The sequence below is a fragment of the Nannobrachium achirus genome (genome assembly GCF_963921795.1).
Source record: "Nannobrachium achirus genome assembly, chromosome: 6".
Taxonomy (NCBI): Eukaryota; Metazoa; Chordata; class Actinopteri; order Myctophiformes; family Myctophidae; genus Nannobrachium; species Nannobrachium achirus.
In genome coordinates, this window is record NC_137815.1 from 59,782,370 (window position 1) to 59,795,924 (window position 13,555).

The 13,555-nt window shown below is 41.2% G+C and overlaps 1 protein-coding gene across 1 annotated transcript in view; it reads right to left on the minus strand.

The window, feature by feature from the left end:
* The window catches only part of cntn4 (contactin 4), a gene marked incomplete at its 5' end in the record, with an annotated part of 181,972 nt that extends 168,732 nt beyond the window's left edge, over positions 1–13,240 (minus strand). The window contains one exon of the mRNA XM_080728858.1: positions 13,186–13,240. Coding sequence (XP_080584984.1) covers positions 13,186–13,240 — 55 coding nt within the window. The remainder of the gene's footprint in view (positions 1–13,185) is intronic.
* Between the last annotated feature and the right edge of the window lie 315 nt (positions 13,241–13,555).

Here is a 13,555-nt window from a genome sequence, read left to right on the forward strand (position 1 = left end):
ATCATTATTGTACTAATGTGCCATCGTGGTTATGAATATATAACCAATATTGTACCGTGACGTGTTTTCATTCTGGTCTTGAGTGGATGAACTCAAGCAGAAAACAAAATTCCAAAATTGCACTTTTGTCATCTTATCTAGAACATCTATTTAGCTGCCAGCACTATTTAATAAGTCACAAACGGAATAATAAATTAAGGCTGATACTTCATAGCAAGCAGTTAAAGGTGAACAGCAGCTATGGCTATGTCACAGACTCACAGTAATATCAAGAGTAACATGTATTTGGGAGGAGTATGCCGGACAATGAGTCCTGGGTTCGATTCCCGAGCCCGGCGGCGGACCTTTTCTTTATGTCACTCCCTGACTCTCTCTCGTTTCCTGTCGCTCTTCAGTGTGGACTATCACAAAAAGCAGAAAAATACCTTAAGAAAAATAGTATTTACTGGTTATCATCACTTCAGTGTCACCAGTGAAGTAACATATTTGTGGGGGCTGTGATTCATGTGTAACAAAAAGACTCATGTCTCCATTTTCATTTTCTCATCCAGAGGAAGCTATGGTGTCGTATAACAATTTAAAGACATCCCACTAGTACTGCTGCTTTAATAACTAAATCAATCACTCTCTGTGTCTCAAAATGACACCATGCCTTACCACACTATGGGCCAAACTCACGGCCAGCTGACAGAGGCATCCAGCCACATATATATTGTTTCGCTGTAATAAACATGAAGATTATTGTCTCCCTTCTTGCTCACAGGGAACACTTTTCTTGTACACTATCACAGTCTGTCTCTCTGCCAGCCACATCTGTCTCTCTGTCTCTCCTCTCTCCTTTCCCCATCACCTGACTGCCCCACCCACCTACACACACTCACACCTGTTCCAACTCTGTTCATCAACCCTGCAGGGTAGAGCCCTTCAACAGAAGTGGGATCCTGTGGGTCCCTCGGGAGCCGGCACAAATCTTGCAAGATCAATTTTTTTAAATGCCTGTGGGTGGGAATGGGTGGTAAAAAAAGAAAAACCTGCGGGTCCTGCAAAATCTTGCTCGATCCCGCAATACACAGTGCACCTAAAGCAGGTGTGGTCGTGCTATACTTTAGCTTGTTATGAACGCATTTATCTTATGGCTAAATGTAATGAGAACGTAATTTCGAAGCAGTTCCGGTAACTATGTACACCAGTAAGACTCCCTAATCGGGAGATAAGCGACCGTTGGTAGCTTATCTCCTGTCACACTGCTGACATCAGTATGACATCACACCGTACACAAATGACCCTTATATAAGACCGGCATTATCTACCGACAGATTAGTAACAAGATGTCAAAATCATTGAAGGTTGAATCTCCAGATATGGAGATAACCAACACATCCCTCCATATATGGAGATAACCGACGAATCTCACTAAGTCTGACCTCACAAGCCCCATATTTGGACACAAACAACATATAACTCCATATATAGAGACATAGCTGCTGACATCAGTATGACATCACACTGCTGACATCAGTATGACATCACACCGTACACAAATGACCCTTATATAAGACCGGCATTATCTACCGACAGATTAGATGCAAGCAGGATCTCGACTCTGACACAACTCATCGGCTCATAAGCTGGTTCTCCCTCCATATATGGAGATAACCGACGAATCTCACTAAGTCTGACCTCACAAGCCCCATATTTGGACACGAACAACATATAACTCCATATATAGAGACATAGCTGCTGTTATCAGTATGACATCACACTGCTGACATCAGTATGACATCACACCGTACACAAATGACCCTGACGGCACACACCAAGCAGTGTGATGTCATACTGATGCGGAGATATGAGCAGGGCAAAGGTGTGACGTGTGACCGACGGACGGACGGACGGCCGGACGGCCGGTGGAGGTTTTGATACTAAACTGCGACCTAACGGTCGCAATAATGCATCTATTTAATAACCTATTTAATAAAGTCCAGCCGAGCCCATGTGTCTCTGTCTGGCTCTGTATCTCTCTCTCTCTCTTTTTCACTTGTGAGCACATGCTCTCTCATTCTGTGTTTCTGTTTCTAATGTTTTTTGGGTCTCAGTGGAAATATTATGGGATTATGCAGTACTAGACAGTGATATTGAATGATTATGAGGGACTAAACGACGTAGCAACTTGTTAGAGTATAGATTTGACCAGGGGTAGTTTTAGCGAACGCACAAACCACGCAATTGCGCACGGACTCCGCGGAGCCCCAAGGCTTAAGTAGTAAAATTCAATGGTTCGAGTGCCTGTTGATTTCTTCCTATTACCAATAGTGCTAAGTAGTTTTAACCAATAATGCTATCACGTTGATACTAGGTGAAATGTAACCTAATTTTGCTCATATTCCGTATTAGAACAGTAATTACTGTGAAAGCAGGAGAAACCCTAAGAGGCTTTATGCAACACTCTTAAGTGCATCCCTTACACCAACAACTGCTGCCTACCGACAGCAAGGTCTTGAGCCAATGTCCTTGTGTGATGACAACCTGGGGGGGGGGGGGGGGGGGGGCGGTTTTGTATGACTTCAGATGGTTGGTGCAATGCTACTATATAAGTATAGAGACTATTTAACGCTTCCAATATGAACAAGTGGCAAACGGCTGAGAAACGGCTACCGCATCCAAGGAAGGCAGCAGGCGCGCAAATTACCCACTCCCGGCACGGTGAGGTAGTGACGAAAAATTGCAATCCAGGACTCTTTGGAGGCCCTGTAATTGGAATGAGTGGACTTTAAATCCTTTGACTCAGTGACACTTAATTGTGTCAGGGCTTTTGATTCCATCTACTGCTAATACTACTACAGTTAATTATCCAAACACATGTGTCATGCAGGGACCGCCAATAATGGTGGAGAAAGCAGAATATTAAAAGGTATCTGTGACAGTTCAGGACCACGGACAGTTACTGTGATCGGCCACATTAACCACTTAACCCTCAGGGGTTTACCCAGTTAAAACGTACCAGAGTTACAATCTGACTTGAACTGCTTTTTTCCATCAACACCAAATCTCTTCACCAAAATTCTACAGTACAAGCTACAACCGGAAGCGCCACCACTTCACTGTTGTGAGCTTCCTTTTTCTATCGCAGGGTATGTATGTACAAGTGTTGTGTGAGCATTTGTATTTGTATTTGTATTTTTCTATTAAAAAAAAGAAAGCAGAATCTGTTTTGAGAGATTAGCTCCTCCCGTAATTACAGATACGGCCAGTACTAGCCTGATTTCAGACTCTGCGCTGAGCTTGAGTCTGACATTGTCCCATTGACAAGAGATTTCAAAGGGGAGGGGATTTGAAATTTGAAATTCCCAATCACAAGAGATCTGGTGGGAGGGGTTGTGTTTGACTTGTGTGTACACAAAAACATTCCCCCCTCCCTCTCCCCTCTATGACAGGCATCAAACAGGTCGTTGTCTTTGATGCTAACAAGGTGTGCAAAACCCCCTTTGAAGTTCAAAGTGAGCAATTAAGAGCTTTGGCTGAGCTCCCCCTCCCTCCACTGTTTCTGTTGATTTTCAAAAGTTAGACCCACCCCATCCTCCGAGGCTCAGACTCTCATTGGCTTGGTTCTGCCTAAACCAGAGAAACTTTTGCGTCATATGACAACACCAAGAGAACCAGTCCGCTCAGAGAGTGGGCGGGACTATGGGCTGGAGCCAGGCAAGGCCAGTACCACATTCCTGTCACCTCAACTCATTCCTCTCATGCAGTGGTTCTCAACCTTTTTAGTTGCCCTGACGAGCACCAAGAGTTGAGGCATTACATTTTGTATGTTGTGAAAATAGCAGATCTACATGCTCACAACGCCTTGCAACACGAGGCGTTGTATTAACAAGTCCTTAAATTGTCACTTTATAAATGTGCCTGTACCCTCTCAATCATCTGGGGGACCCCCCAAAATGATTTGGGGACCCCCCTGGTGGTCCCGGACCCCCTGTCGAAGACCCCTGGTATAGAGCCTAATTTATGTTCCGTTGTGTGATGGAGAACGTCCGAGAATAGCAGACTTACAAGCTCACCGTGAGCTTGTAGGTCAGCTATTCTTTCTCGGTGCGCGACACTCATCAAAGTATGAACCGGGCTTCAGACCCTGCCAATCCTTCATTTATTCACACCCACTTCTCATCAGCTCTTAACCCCACCATTCTCTGTGTTGTCTGTTCTGGTGTTAATAACCGTATTCAGACAACCTGTTTTTAACACAGCCTGTTTGCCTGATTTACAATCTGTTACTCGTTATGAACTCTGCCTACTTTTTTTGATTGGGTTTTTAACTGCTGTTTAAGTGTTTTGCACTGCAGCTGTTATCTTTTTTTTTTTATTATGATTTTTTGAAAGACACAGACAATACAAACAATACATCATCAAGACATAACAAGACATGACAAGACAAGACAAACACACCAGAATATCATGCATGAATGAAATGCGGGTAATTCACCATCACCTATCATAAAAAGTACATAAGTACAAAAGTACAAAAGTTTGCAACCTTTGAAGGCACAAAAAATATATATTATATACCGGTATTTATATATATTGTATATACATTAGACATCCAGATGCGCCGTAATAGGACCCCAGATGAACTCAAATGCAGCATGACTGTCCTGTTTATAGCAGCAAAGCCTCTCCAAATGAATTATTGACACAAATTCAGTAAGCCATCTGTTGAAACAAGGTATAGTAGAAGTTTGCCATTCAGTTAAAATAATTCTTTTGGCTACAAGTGTACCAAGCATGAGTGTCTGTTGGACAGAGTATGGCAGAGAAAGAGAAGCTTCGGAGCAACCAAACAGGACAGTTAGTGCATCAGGCTCAATGTGAATATGATATACACTACTGTACCAAGCAAAAATGCTTTGCCAGAATGAAACTATCCTTGGGCACGACCAGAATGTGTGTCCCAGCGTGCCCTTGGAAGTGTTGCATCTGTCACAAATATCAGAAACATTTGGATACATTTTATTCATTTTGACTTTGGAGTAATGTAATCTGTGCATAACTTTAAACTGCACAAGCTGCAATGCTGGCATTGACTGAGCCTGAGTGGATCCTCTTCAACCCCTCACTCCAGATCAGACAGTTCCAGCCCAATATCAGCCTCCCAAGATGCCTTAATGTGGTTTGTTGACGGAGTAGAACATTTAGAAAACAAGGAGACACATTTGGAAATAAGATGTTTAGAGTTTGGATGCTGTTTCATTAAAGCATAAAAACAGTGTTCTTGAGGCAAATTTTCAAAGTTATTAAAATTATTTTGAACAAAATGTCTAACTTGAAAATAACGAAAAAGGTGGGATTGTGGAAGAGAAAATGCTTCTTTCAGCTAAGAGAATGCAGCAAATTGGTTGTTTATGTATAAATCTGAATATCAAACCCTTATCTTTCCAGTATTTATAAACTGAATCTGACTGAGAATGAATAAAGTTATGATTAAAACAAATAGGAGAGTATACTGACAGATCAGGAACTGAAAGCACTCTTTTTACCCGTTTTAATATTTTGATTGAATTTTCCAAAACCCAATTTTCACCTAATAGGTGGGTTTGGTACTCTTGTTTGCTGGTATTGAAATCTGCCTGTTCCCCAACTTTGCCTCTACTTACCATTTGGGATTATTTGGATTACTGAGCTCTGCCTGTATTACTGACTACAAGACTGTGAGGGAGCTTACTGTATAAAACCCACATCTGTTCATCTGTGTCTAGGTCTGCTATTGAGTCTTCTCTGTGTCAGATATTTGGATTAGTTAGTGTCTATACAGACTATAGTACTTGTCCGACCTTTTCTTCCATCTTTCTTTCTTTCCAGATAAACTTTATTTTGCCACGCTACTCCGAGCCCTCCCACAGTTTTGGTGGCACGCCATATGTCAAATCGATGGCTTCATCGGGAATCGTGTGCTTGCATTTTGCTAAGAGATATGTTATATATAGTTTAATTTATACTAGTAAGACGCCTAAGGGCGACAAGCAACCTTGCCCTAAATGGCGAGGTCGCGCCATGTTTTGGCCATCTGGCCAGTGATGTATATCGGACCAGTTACCCATATATGGAGACTCCTGGTACCCGTATATGAAGATCCATGTACTGTATATGGAGATATGCTGTGAGACCCCAAACATGCTTACTCGGTTATTCATTATGTAAAAGTCCTATGACGTCTATGACATCTGACATCAAACATACAATCCCTATTATGCCCATACATGGAGATCCCTGTCTGTAGAACCAGGCAACCACACAGATATGGGCTATCTTGGCCATCTATCTTGGCCATATATGGATTCTGTTAGTGTGGTATGTGGGCATTCCCATATGAAGTCCTGTTAGATATGGCCTTAATATAGGGATCAGGGATCTCCATATATGGGCATAAAAGGTATTCTGTTAGTGTGGTGTCAGAGTGGAAAACCTATAGACCGTAAAAAAGCATACACGGACAGACGAAAGTGTGAACGACACATTTCAGGGATTTGAACGAATCCTCATTCTGGAATCCTTCTCTCTTCCTTTACTCCAGGGGTTCTCAAACTTATTTAGGCTGTGCCCCCAAAATAAACATATGAACTGGGGACCCACATCCTGACAAGCAATTGGAATTGTAGGTATTATATGTGACTCGGTTCCACAGATAAATATTGTAAAAATAGAATTGTAGGTATTATATGTGACTCGGTTCCACAGATAAATATTGTAAAAATAGCAGATCTACATGCTCACAACGCCTCACACTGTGAGGCGTTGTGAGCATGTAGATCTGCTATTTTCACAATGTTCGCCTCTTGCTTACTTCATATTGGCCAGTTTGGTATTAAAACGGTCTTGAAAGTCCTTAAATTGTCACTTTATAAATGTGCAGAATGCAGATACCCTGTATACACTTATGTAGGTATGTTTACCGTTGAGTGAGACATTTCTTTTTACATTAGCTAATCATCTGGGGTCCCGACACCCAAGTTTGAGAACCACTGCTTTACTCAATCAATAAATGAATTGTACTGAACCTTCGGTCATTTCACTTGGGGGAGAAAGGTCCTGTACAGATTAAGATAAGAGTAGAGATAAGATAAGAGTAACTGCAGTATATTATTGTTTAAAGTCATAATTCAGGGCCCGGACGGCTGGCATAGCCGTATGGACACTTAAGCTGCTAATGCCACCTGACAGTGTGTTGCGGGTTCGACTCTCGATCCAGACGACCTTTACTGCGTGTCACTACCCATCTCTCTTTCCCCATTTCCTGTCAGTCTACTGTAACTATCAATAAAGGCAGAAAAAGCCCCAAACGATATCTTAATGAGCATGCACATGCGTGCATAGGAGCTCAGTGGCCTTGTGGTTAGAGTGTCCGCCCTGAGACTGGGAGGCACGTTGTCAGAGTAATGAGACGTCGTACTGACGTGAAGTGAATCACTGTGTTAGGTAAAAGCCAGGCAGAACTAAAAAGATTGATTCAAATGTTGTTATGCTTCCTATATCTACTAGTTTTCATAGGGATTAACAATAGATGAAAGTTGAGAGATGTTGTATTGTGCCACATTAACAGGGAAATGTATATGTTAATAAATACTGAACAAAGATACAATATAAGAAGCTTGGGAATGAGGAATATGGAATCAGATGAGATTCATAATTATCTGTGTCCGTGAAAGAAATTGAAATGGCATCGGAAATGGTTTTCCTCTGCCATGATGAAGACAGAGGGCACAAATTATCAGAAATGTTATCTGAATTTAAGCACTAACCTTTCCCTCAAACTGAGATTTAATTGAATCAGAGTCATGCCAGAAATGGTCCCCACCCCAGTAACACAATTACAGAGGAACCATCACACAGTGACATTATGGTGGTGTTTTCATTATTTTGGCCATACATACTGTGTTACTGTACACAATACACGAGTGGAGTGGTGGAACTCCATAGTCCCTAAACCATCTGGTTTGTAACACACATCCTAATGTATACCTGGATGTGTGTTACCAGCAAAACCAGCGAAAAGATCTACAAGCTCACATCCAAGTATAAAACAGGCTTAACAGTGTGCTATAGGGAAACAGTGCTTGTGGTGAATAAAAGAAAGTTGTCAGTCAGCCTAAACCTTACAGAGTTGGACTTCTGTCAAGTAGAGTGGGCTACTGGTTCACATATACAGTGTAGCTAGAAGGAAACATCTGAGTGGGGGTTAGTGAACGGGACTGTGCTCTCTCTTCCCTCAACGACTACTGTATGGCTGAGAGGCCCTTGAGCAGGGGAGTAGAGTAACTCGCTATCCAAGTGAATGTAAGACTTTGATCATGCAGAGCGCAGCGCTAAGGTTTTTGATGTGTGCAACTATGTGAGCGTGGTGGGCTGTGCACGGCTGAAAAAGTGTGCCTGAGGAACATTCCCCGGCTAAATAAACATACAAAAAAGAAAAGAAAAAAAAGTATTCTCCACTTTAATGACTCTTCCACTCTCAGATAAATAATAAATAATGTTGAGGACCGATTATAGGCACTCGGCCACGGACCTCCATTTGATAAGATTCCAATCTCGGGGATGTGGTAGGAATGCTGAGAGAGTGGTAATGCAGACTAAATGCAGATAAAAGTCTGATATACGTTTTTACCCCATGATTAATTGATCACTGGGTTATGCACAAAAGTCAGATCCTTAGACGCATCATGAATGCTTTTTGCCCCGAAGCGCTGTTTTGTCATGTGTGTTTGAAGTGTTTGCGCATGTAGTGACATGTCTCGGTGTGATCGCCCCCTAAGGTTTAACTTTGAGAAAAAACTATAATGTCAAACTTATTCTTGCAGGATCTCCGTTTAAAATAAATCTGATAATTGAATGTAGAGTATAAGGTACAAAGTATATGATGTTGTACACAATCAAATCTCTTACAAATGAATAAATTCACGCCGATGATTTTACTGTGTATGACTGCCCCTTCTGTTTTCTGTTTGATAGATTACAACTCTAACAACGCCATGCCATGAAAATGACAGCAAGATTCTGGTTTCCACTCAAAAATAGAAGTCAACAATACAGCAGCAAAGATAATCATGAAGAAGGGGTTAGAGAGTTTAAGCAGAATGCAATTATAATTCAAATGTGTGAAAGGCTAGGTGTCAGGAATGCACATTGTCTATTTACTGTAGATAAATATCTACTGAGGATTAGTACAAAGTTGACTTTAGAGAAAGTCCTCAGTAAATGGTAAATAGTTTGCCTCTAAGCATGCCAATTTAACTCATCTTCCTGGTCTCAGATGATGATTTGCGTCTCCAAAATTATGTTTTGGGACATCTAGCTAACAAGGTGCAAAACTTCACAGGCCTACAGAGGAAGAACAAAATATTGTAGCTGTTGAAGATGGTAATCTTATGCATCCTTGACAGCATTAAAGCTCCATTTGTTGCGACCGAAGGTCGCAGTTTACCATGAGAAATGTCACAGCTTGTCCACGTCTTTGAAGACGTGTACACATTTTTCTATGGGCAAACCCATAGACCGTAAAAATGTGTCATCATGATGTCATCATGCTCTGATGACACTGTGATGTCAGGGGAACCACTCTACCAGAATGGGTTTGCCGCTCTGACATCACGCTCTGGCTTCACTGTGATGTCACACTAACAGAATCCCTTTTATGCCCATATATGGAGTTCCCTGATGTCATCAATATTAATGATGCCCTGTTAGAGAGATCCCTGTGATGACAGGGGGAACATATCCCCTTTATGCCCATATATGGAGATATGGAGATCCCTGTGATGCCAGGGGAACAAATCCTTTTTATGCCCTTACATGGAGATCCCTGATGTCCACATCCCTGATGTCCACATTCCTGATGTCCACATTACTGATGTCCACATCACTGTGGCGTGACCTCGAGGTCGCTTGTCGCCCTGAGGCGTCTTTCTAGTACTATTCCTCCACAATGTAGTATAATAATATCGTCAAAGCTGTGTCGACTACACGGAAATCTTCACAGCTTCCAAGGTTGGAATAGTCATACATCAAAGGTGGAAACGCCTCCATTTAACCAGGCGCCTACTTTGAGTCCATTAGGAGTCCTTCTTCACCCATGAGACATGAACAAATATATACTGAGTGGGTATGCAGGCCTACTGTAGTTGTGCATTGGATTTACTTGAAGGAAGTGAATTTAGGTACAGTATGAGGTGGTATACACTAGTATATGATGTGTGTGTTGCGTGTGGTTGTGTGTGTGTGTGTGTGTGTGTGTGTGTGTGTGTGTGTGTGTGTGTGTGTGTGTGTGTGTGTGCGTGCGTGCGTGCGTGCGTGCGTGCGTGTGCGTGTGCGTGTGTGTGTGTGTGTGTGTGTGTGTGGGGCCGTGTGTAAAATGCTGAGCCTGCCTGGGAGGCCAACCCCTTTAATCTGCTCCAGAAAAGCATCTCGGGGTGAAGAAATCAAAATTCTTCTGTGACAGCAGCCAAAATCTGGGGGAAAAGCTGTGGGTGTAAAGTGTCTAACAGGAGTAAAAGGAAGTGAAGGGGGCTGCTGCCATCATCATGTTAGAATAAATTGAGGCAACAAGCAGGAAATCAAAGATTCTGGAGCCAGGACTATTTGAGTGCATTTAGGGCAGTGGTGCAAACTAGGAAGAGTGACTCAATGCAAAATGTACGCACGCACACACACACACACACACACACACACACACACACACACACACACACACACACACACACACACACACACACACACACACACACACACACACACACACTTTTATCTTTGCCTTTTGAGCTGACATTGAGTAGGCTGCTTGACCTTTTGCTGTCTGCCTCGTAATTCACCTTTGCATACTGTAACTATGCATCAAGAGCAGTGACCTGAAAAAGTACACAGCATACTGGCATAGCTAGCCTAATGTGTCTCAAAGGAGGAAAAGATATTTGCTTTGCTTGCTTGAAAAGTTGGACTAAAAACACACACTTTTTTATAAGCAATGACTGGTTAACATAACCAGTGAGGGCCTGCTGAAGGCATAAGATGCATCTTTCTTTCTTCTTTTCAAGAGTACATTTTTAGCCATCATTAATTTTTAACAGGGACAGACTGGATAGTTGAAAATCGGTTCTTTGCTCCCACTTGCAGATTAAAAAGCTCTAAAATGTTAATTTATGTCTTTTAAGGACACACTAGCTTCGCAAATCTGTGTACATACATACATACGTAAATACAGACAAAGACAGATGGCGGCTCTTTATGGTGTTTCTGAGCTTAGTTTAGGCTGTTTTAATGGTTCTATATAGCACTTGACAAAGGCGCTATATACTGCTTCTAAGATATTGTGCATATAGCACCAAAATAGGTACACTGAGTATGTACAAATAGAACCAAATGGACCTGTAAGGGTCCATTTGGTTCCATTTGCTATGGTCATTCAGGGCAATCTCTTTATGTGTTTCTGGTAATATTATTGTCTTCTCATTTTGTATGTCCGTTTACATAAATGTCCACCACAAGCCAACATGTGATGACTGCGATGACCTGACTAGGGCGCTTGTAATTTTGTCTGAAGAAAAGCATTGGCTAAAAACATCCCTCACTGTAATTCTACAAATAGAAAATGGCAAAGGGAACTACTGTAGTGTGTGGCTCTATTTCTACTCTTTGACCTACATTTGTTATAATGACATAATGACAGCCAGCTAGCTACATTTCAATTATACTAAACATTTAATTATGAATATTCAGACACCGTAACTTTGAAGTTTGGCTTAAATTGTGGCTACAATATTATTGCTTTGAATATGTAATACTGCAATGGATATGAGGTCAACAAACAGTTGGATCTTGAGCATTGAAGCAATTTGGGCAAACAATATTGTATAATACATAGGCTACATTCATTTAGCTTTAGATTGTATATAGTCAACAATTGTTAATTTTAAAAGATTTCTAAAGGTTATCAGCACATCAATATATAATATAGCAGGTTAACTCTCTTCTTGCAGTAGTTTACAGAAGTGATCTCCATGAGCTATCATCTCCATGAGTGCTCGTAGCATTCAGGTCAATTATCACCAACTGCTTCCTGTGAGATCATGTGGGATTGATTGCTATTGGGATAGTGCTAAAATGTCTGCCCAGGAATAGCTAGCCCATGGCCAAGGATTCCCATTAAATAAGTCAAATGTGATAATTTAATGTGCAGGGGAGGGCAAAAGGTGCGGAGCAGGTCGGAGTGTGCGTTGAGTAATGAGTAGGAGGGTTTTCCACAACAGTGACCTCATCAATAGAGCCTTTTCTTCATCTTGATTGGTATAATACCTCTTGATTAAACACTTTGAGTAATTCAACTTGTTCTCTGTTGACCCCACCTATTTGTAAGGGAGACAAATTAAAGTCCTCCATCAAAATGTGATCAATGCTAGAGAGCCGTGGGTGAAATGAGCACCACGGCATAATGAAGCTATAATTCAACTTTAGCACACATTCAATGAATGATGGACATTTAAGAAACCCACTGATGGTGTTCAGTTGACTCATATCCCCTTTTATACATCCATTTGAAAGATGAATATCCTGAACACCTTTTTCACTACAGTAAGATAAAGTAACACAGACATCCAAAGATCAAAGATAATTAAATAATGTTGCAGGCATTAAAAATCAAGCTTGTTGCTTGCTTGATTGATTGATTGATTGATTGATTGATTGATCATGTGCTTGACTGTGCCTTCATAAAATATTTAGTTTGTTGAAGTGGTATAATGTACTCTCTTTCACTGCACTTTCACTCTCCATATAAAATATATTATTTCTAACAGGGCTGTCAATTCACATGTTTAATATTCGTAACACGCTCTCCTTATTAATATTCACAATGTTAAAGCTAACCATCTCCAAGTGCCAACCTTAAATACAGATACAACACACTGAGTGCAATGAATAAATGCAATATCTGTAATTATTTACTAACAACTACTCCTTTATTAAATGAATCCCAAACTGTATCCATCTAGTTCTAATGACATTATTACGTTCACCCACGTCTATTCACACTTGCTCCATTTCAAATTATGGCTTTCATATCGTAACCTGCCTCCAATACATAAAGGCTCACTCTTTACAAAAGGACCGGTTAGGCATGCATCAAAAGTTCTTAATAACATACTTTACCTGCAAGAGACCCCATAAGTGACTGCAGTACCAGCAGTTTCCATAGCAACATCATCTTCAAGTGTGTGGGGTCAAAGAGTCCAATCACAATGTATGGACTCCTGTTGATACCTTCCCGTATCCACGATCTGTGTACAGAAAAAGTGAAATGAACAAAACACTGTGATATAAGATCCTTATTAAGCATTGCTTTAAGTGGAATCTCTGGAATTACTTTTAGTCTTTTGTTTTCATGCATAAATGTCCCAGGTCTTATTTGCAACCGAAGGTCGCAGTTTACCATGAGAAATGTCACAGCTTGTAGGCGTCCGTGTAGACGCGTGTATACACATTTTTACAGTCTATGGGTTGGTTCCCTTGACACATCACA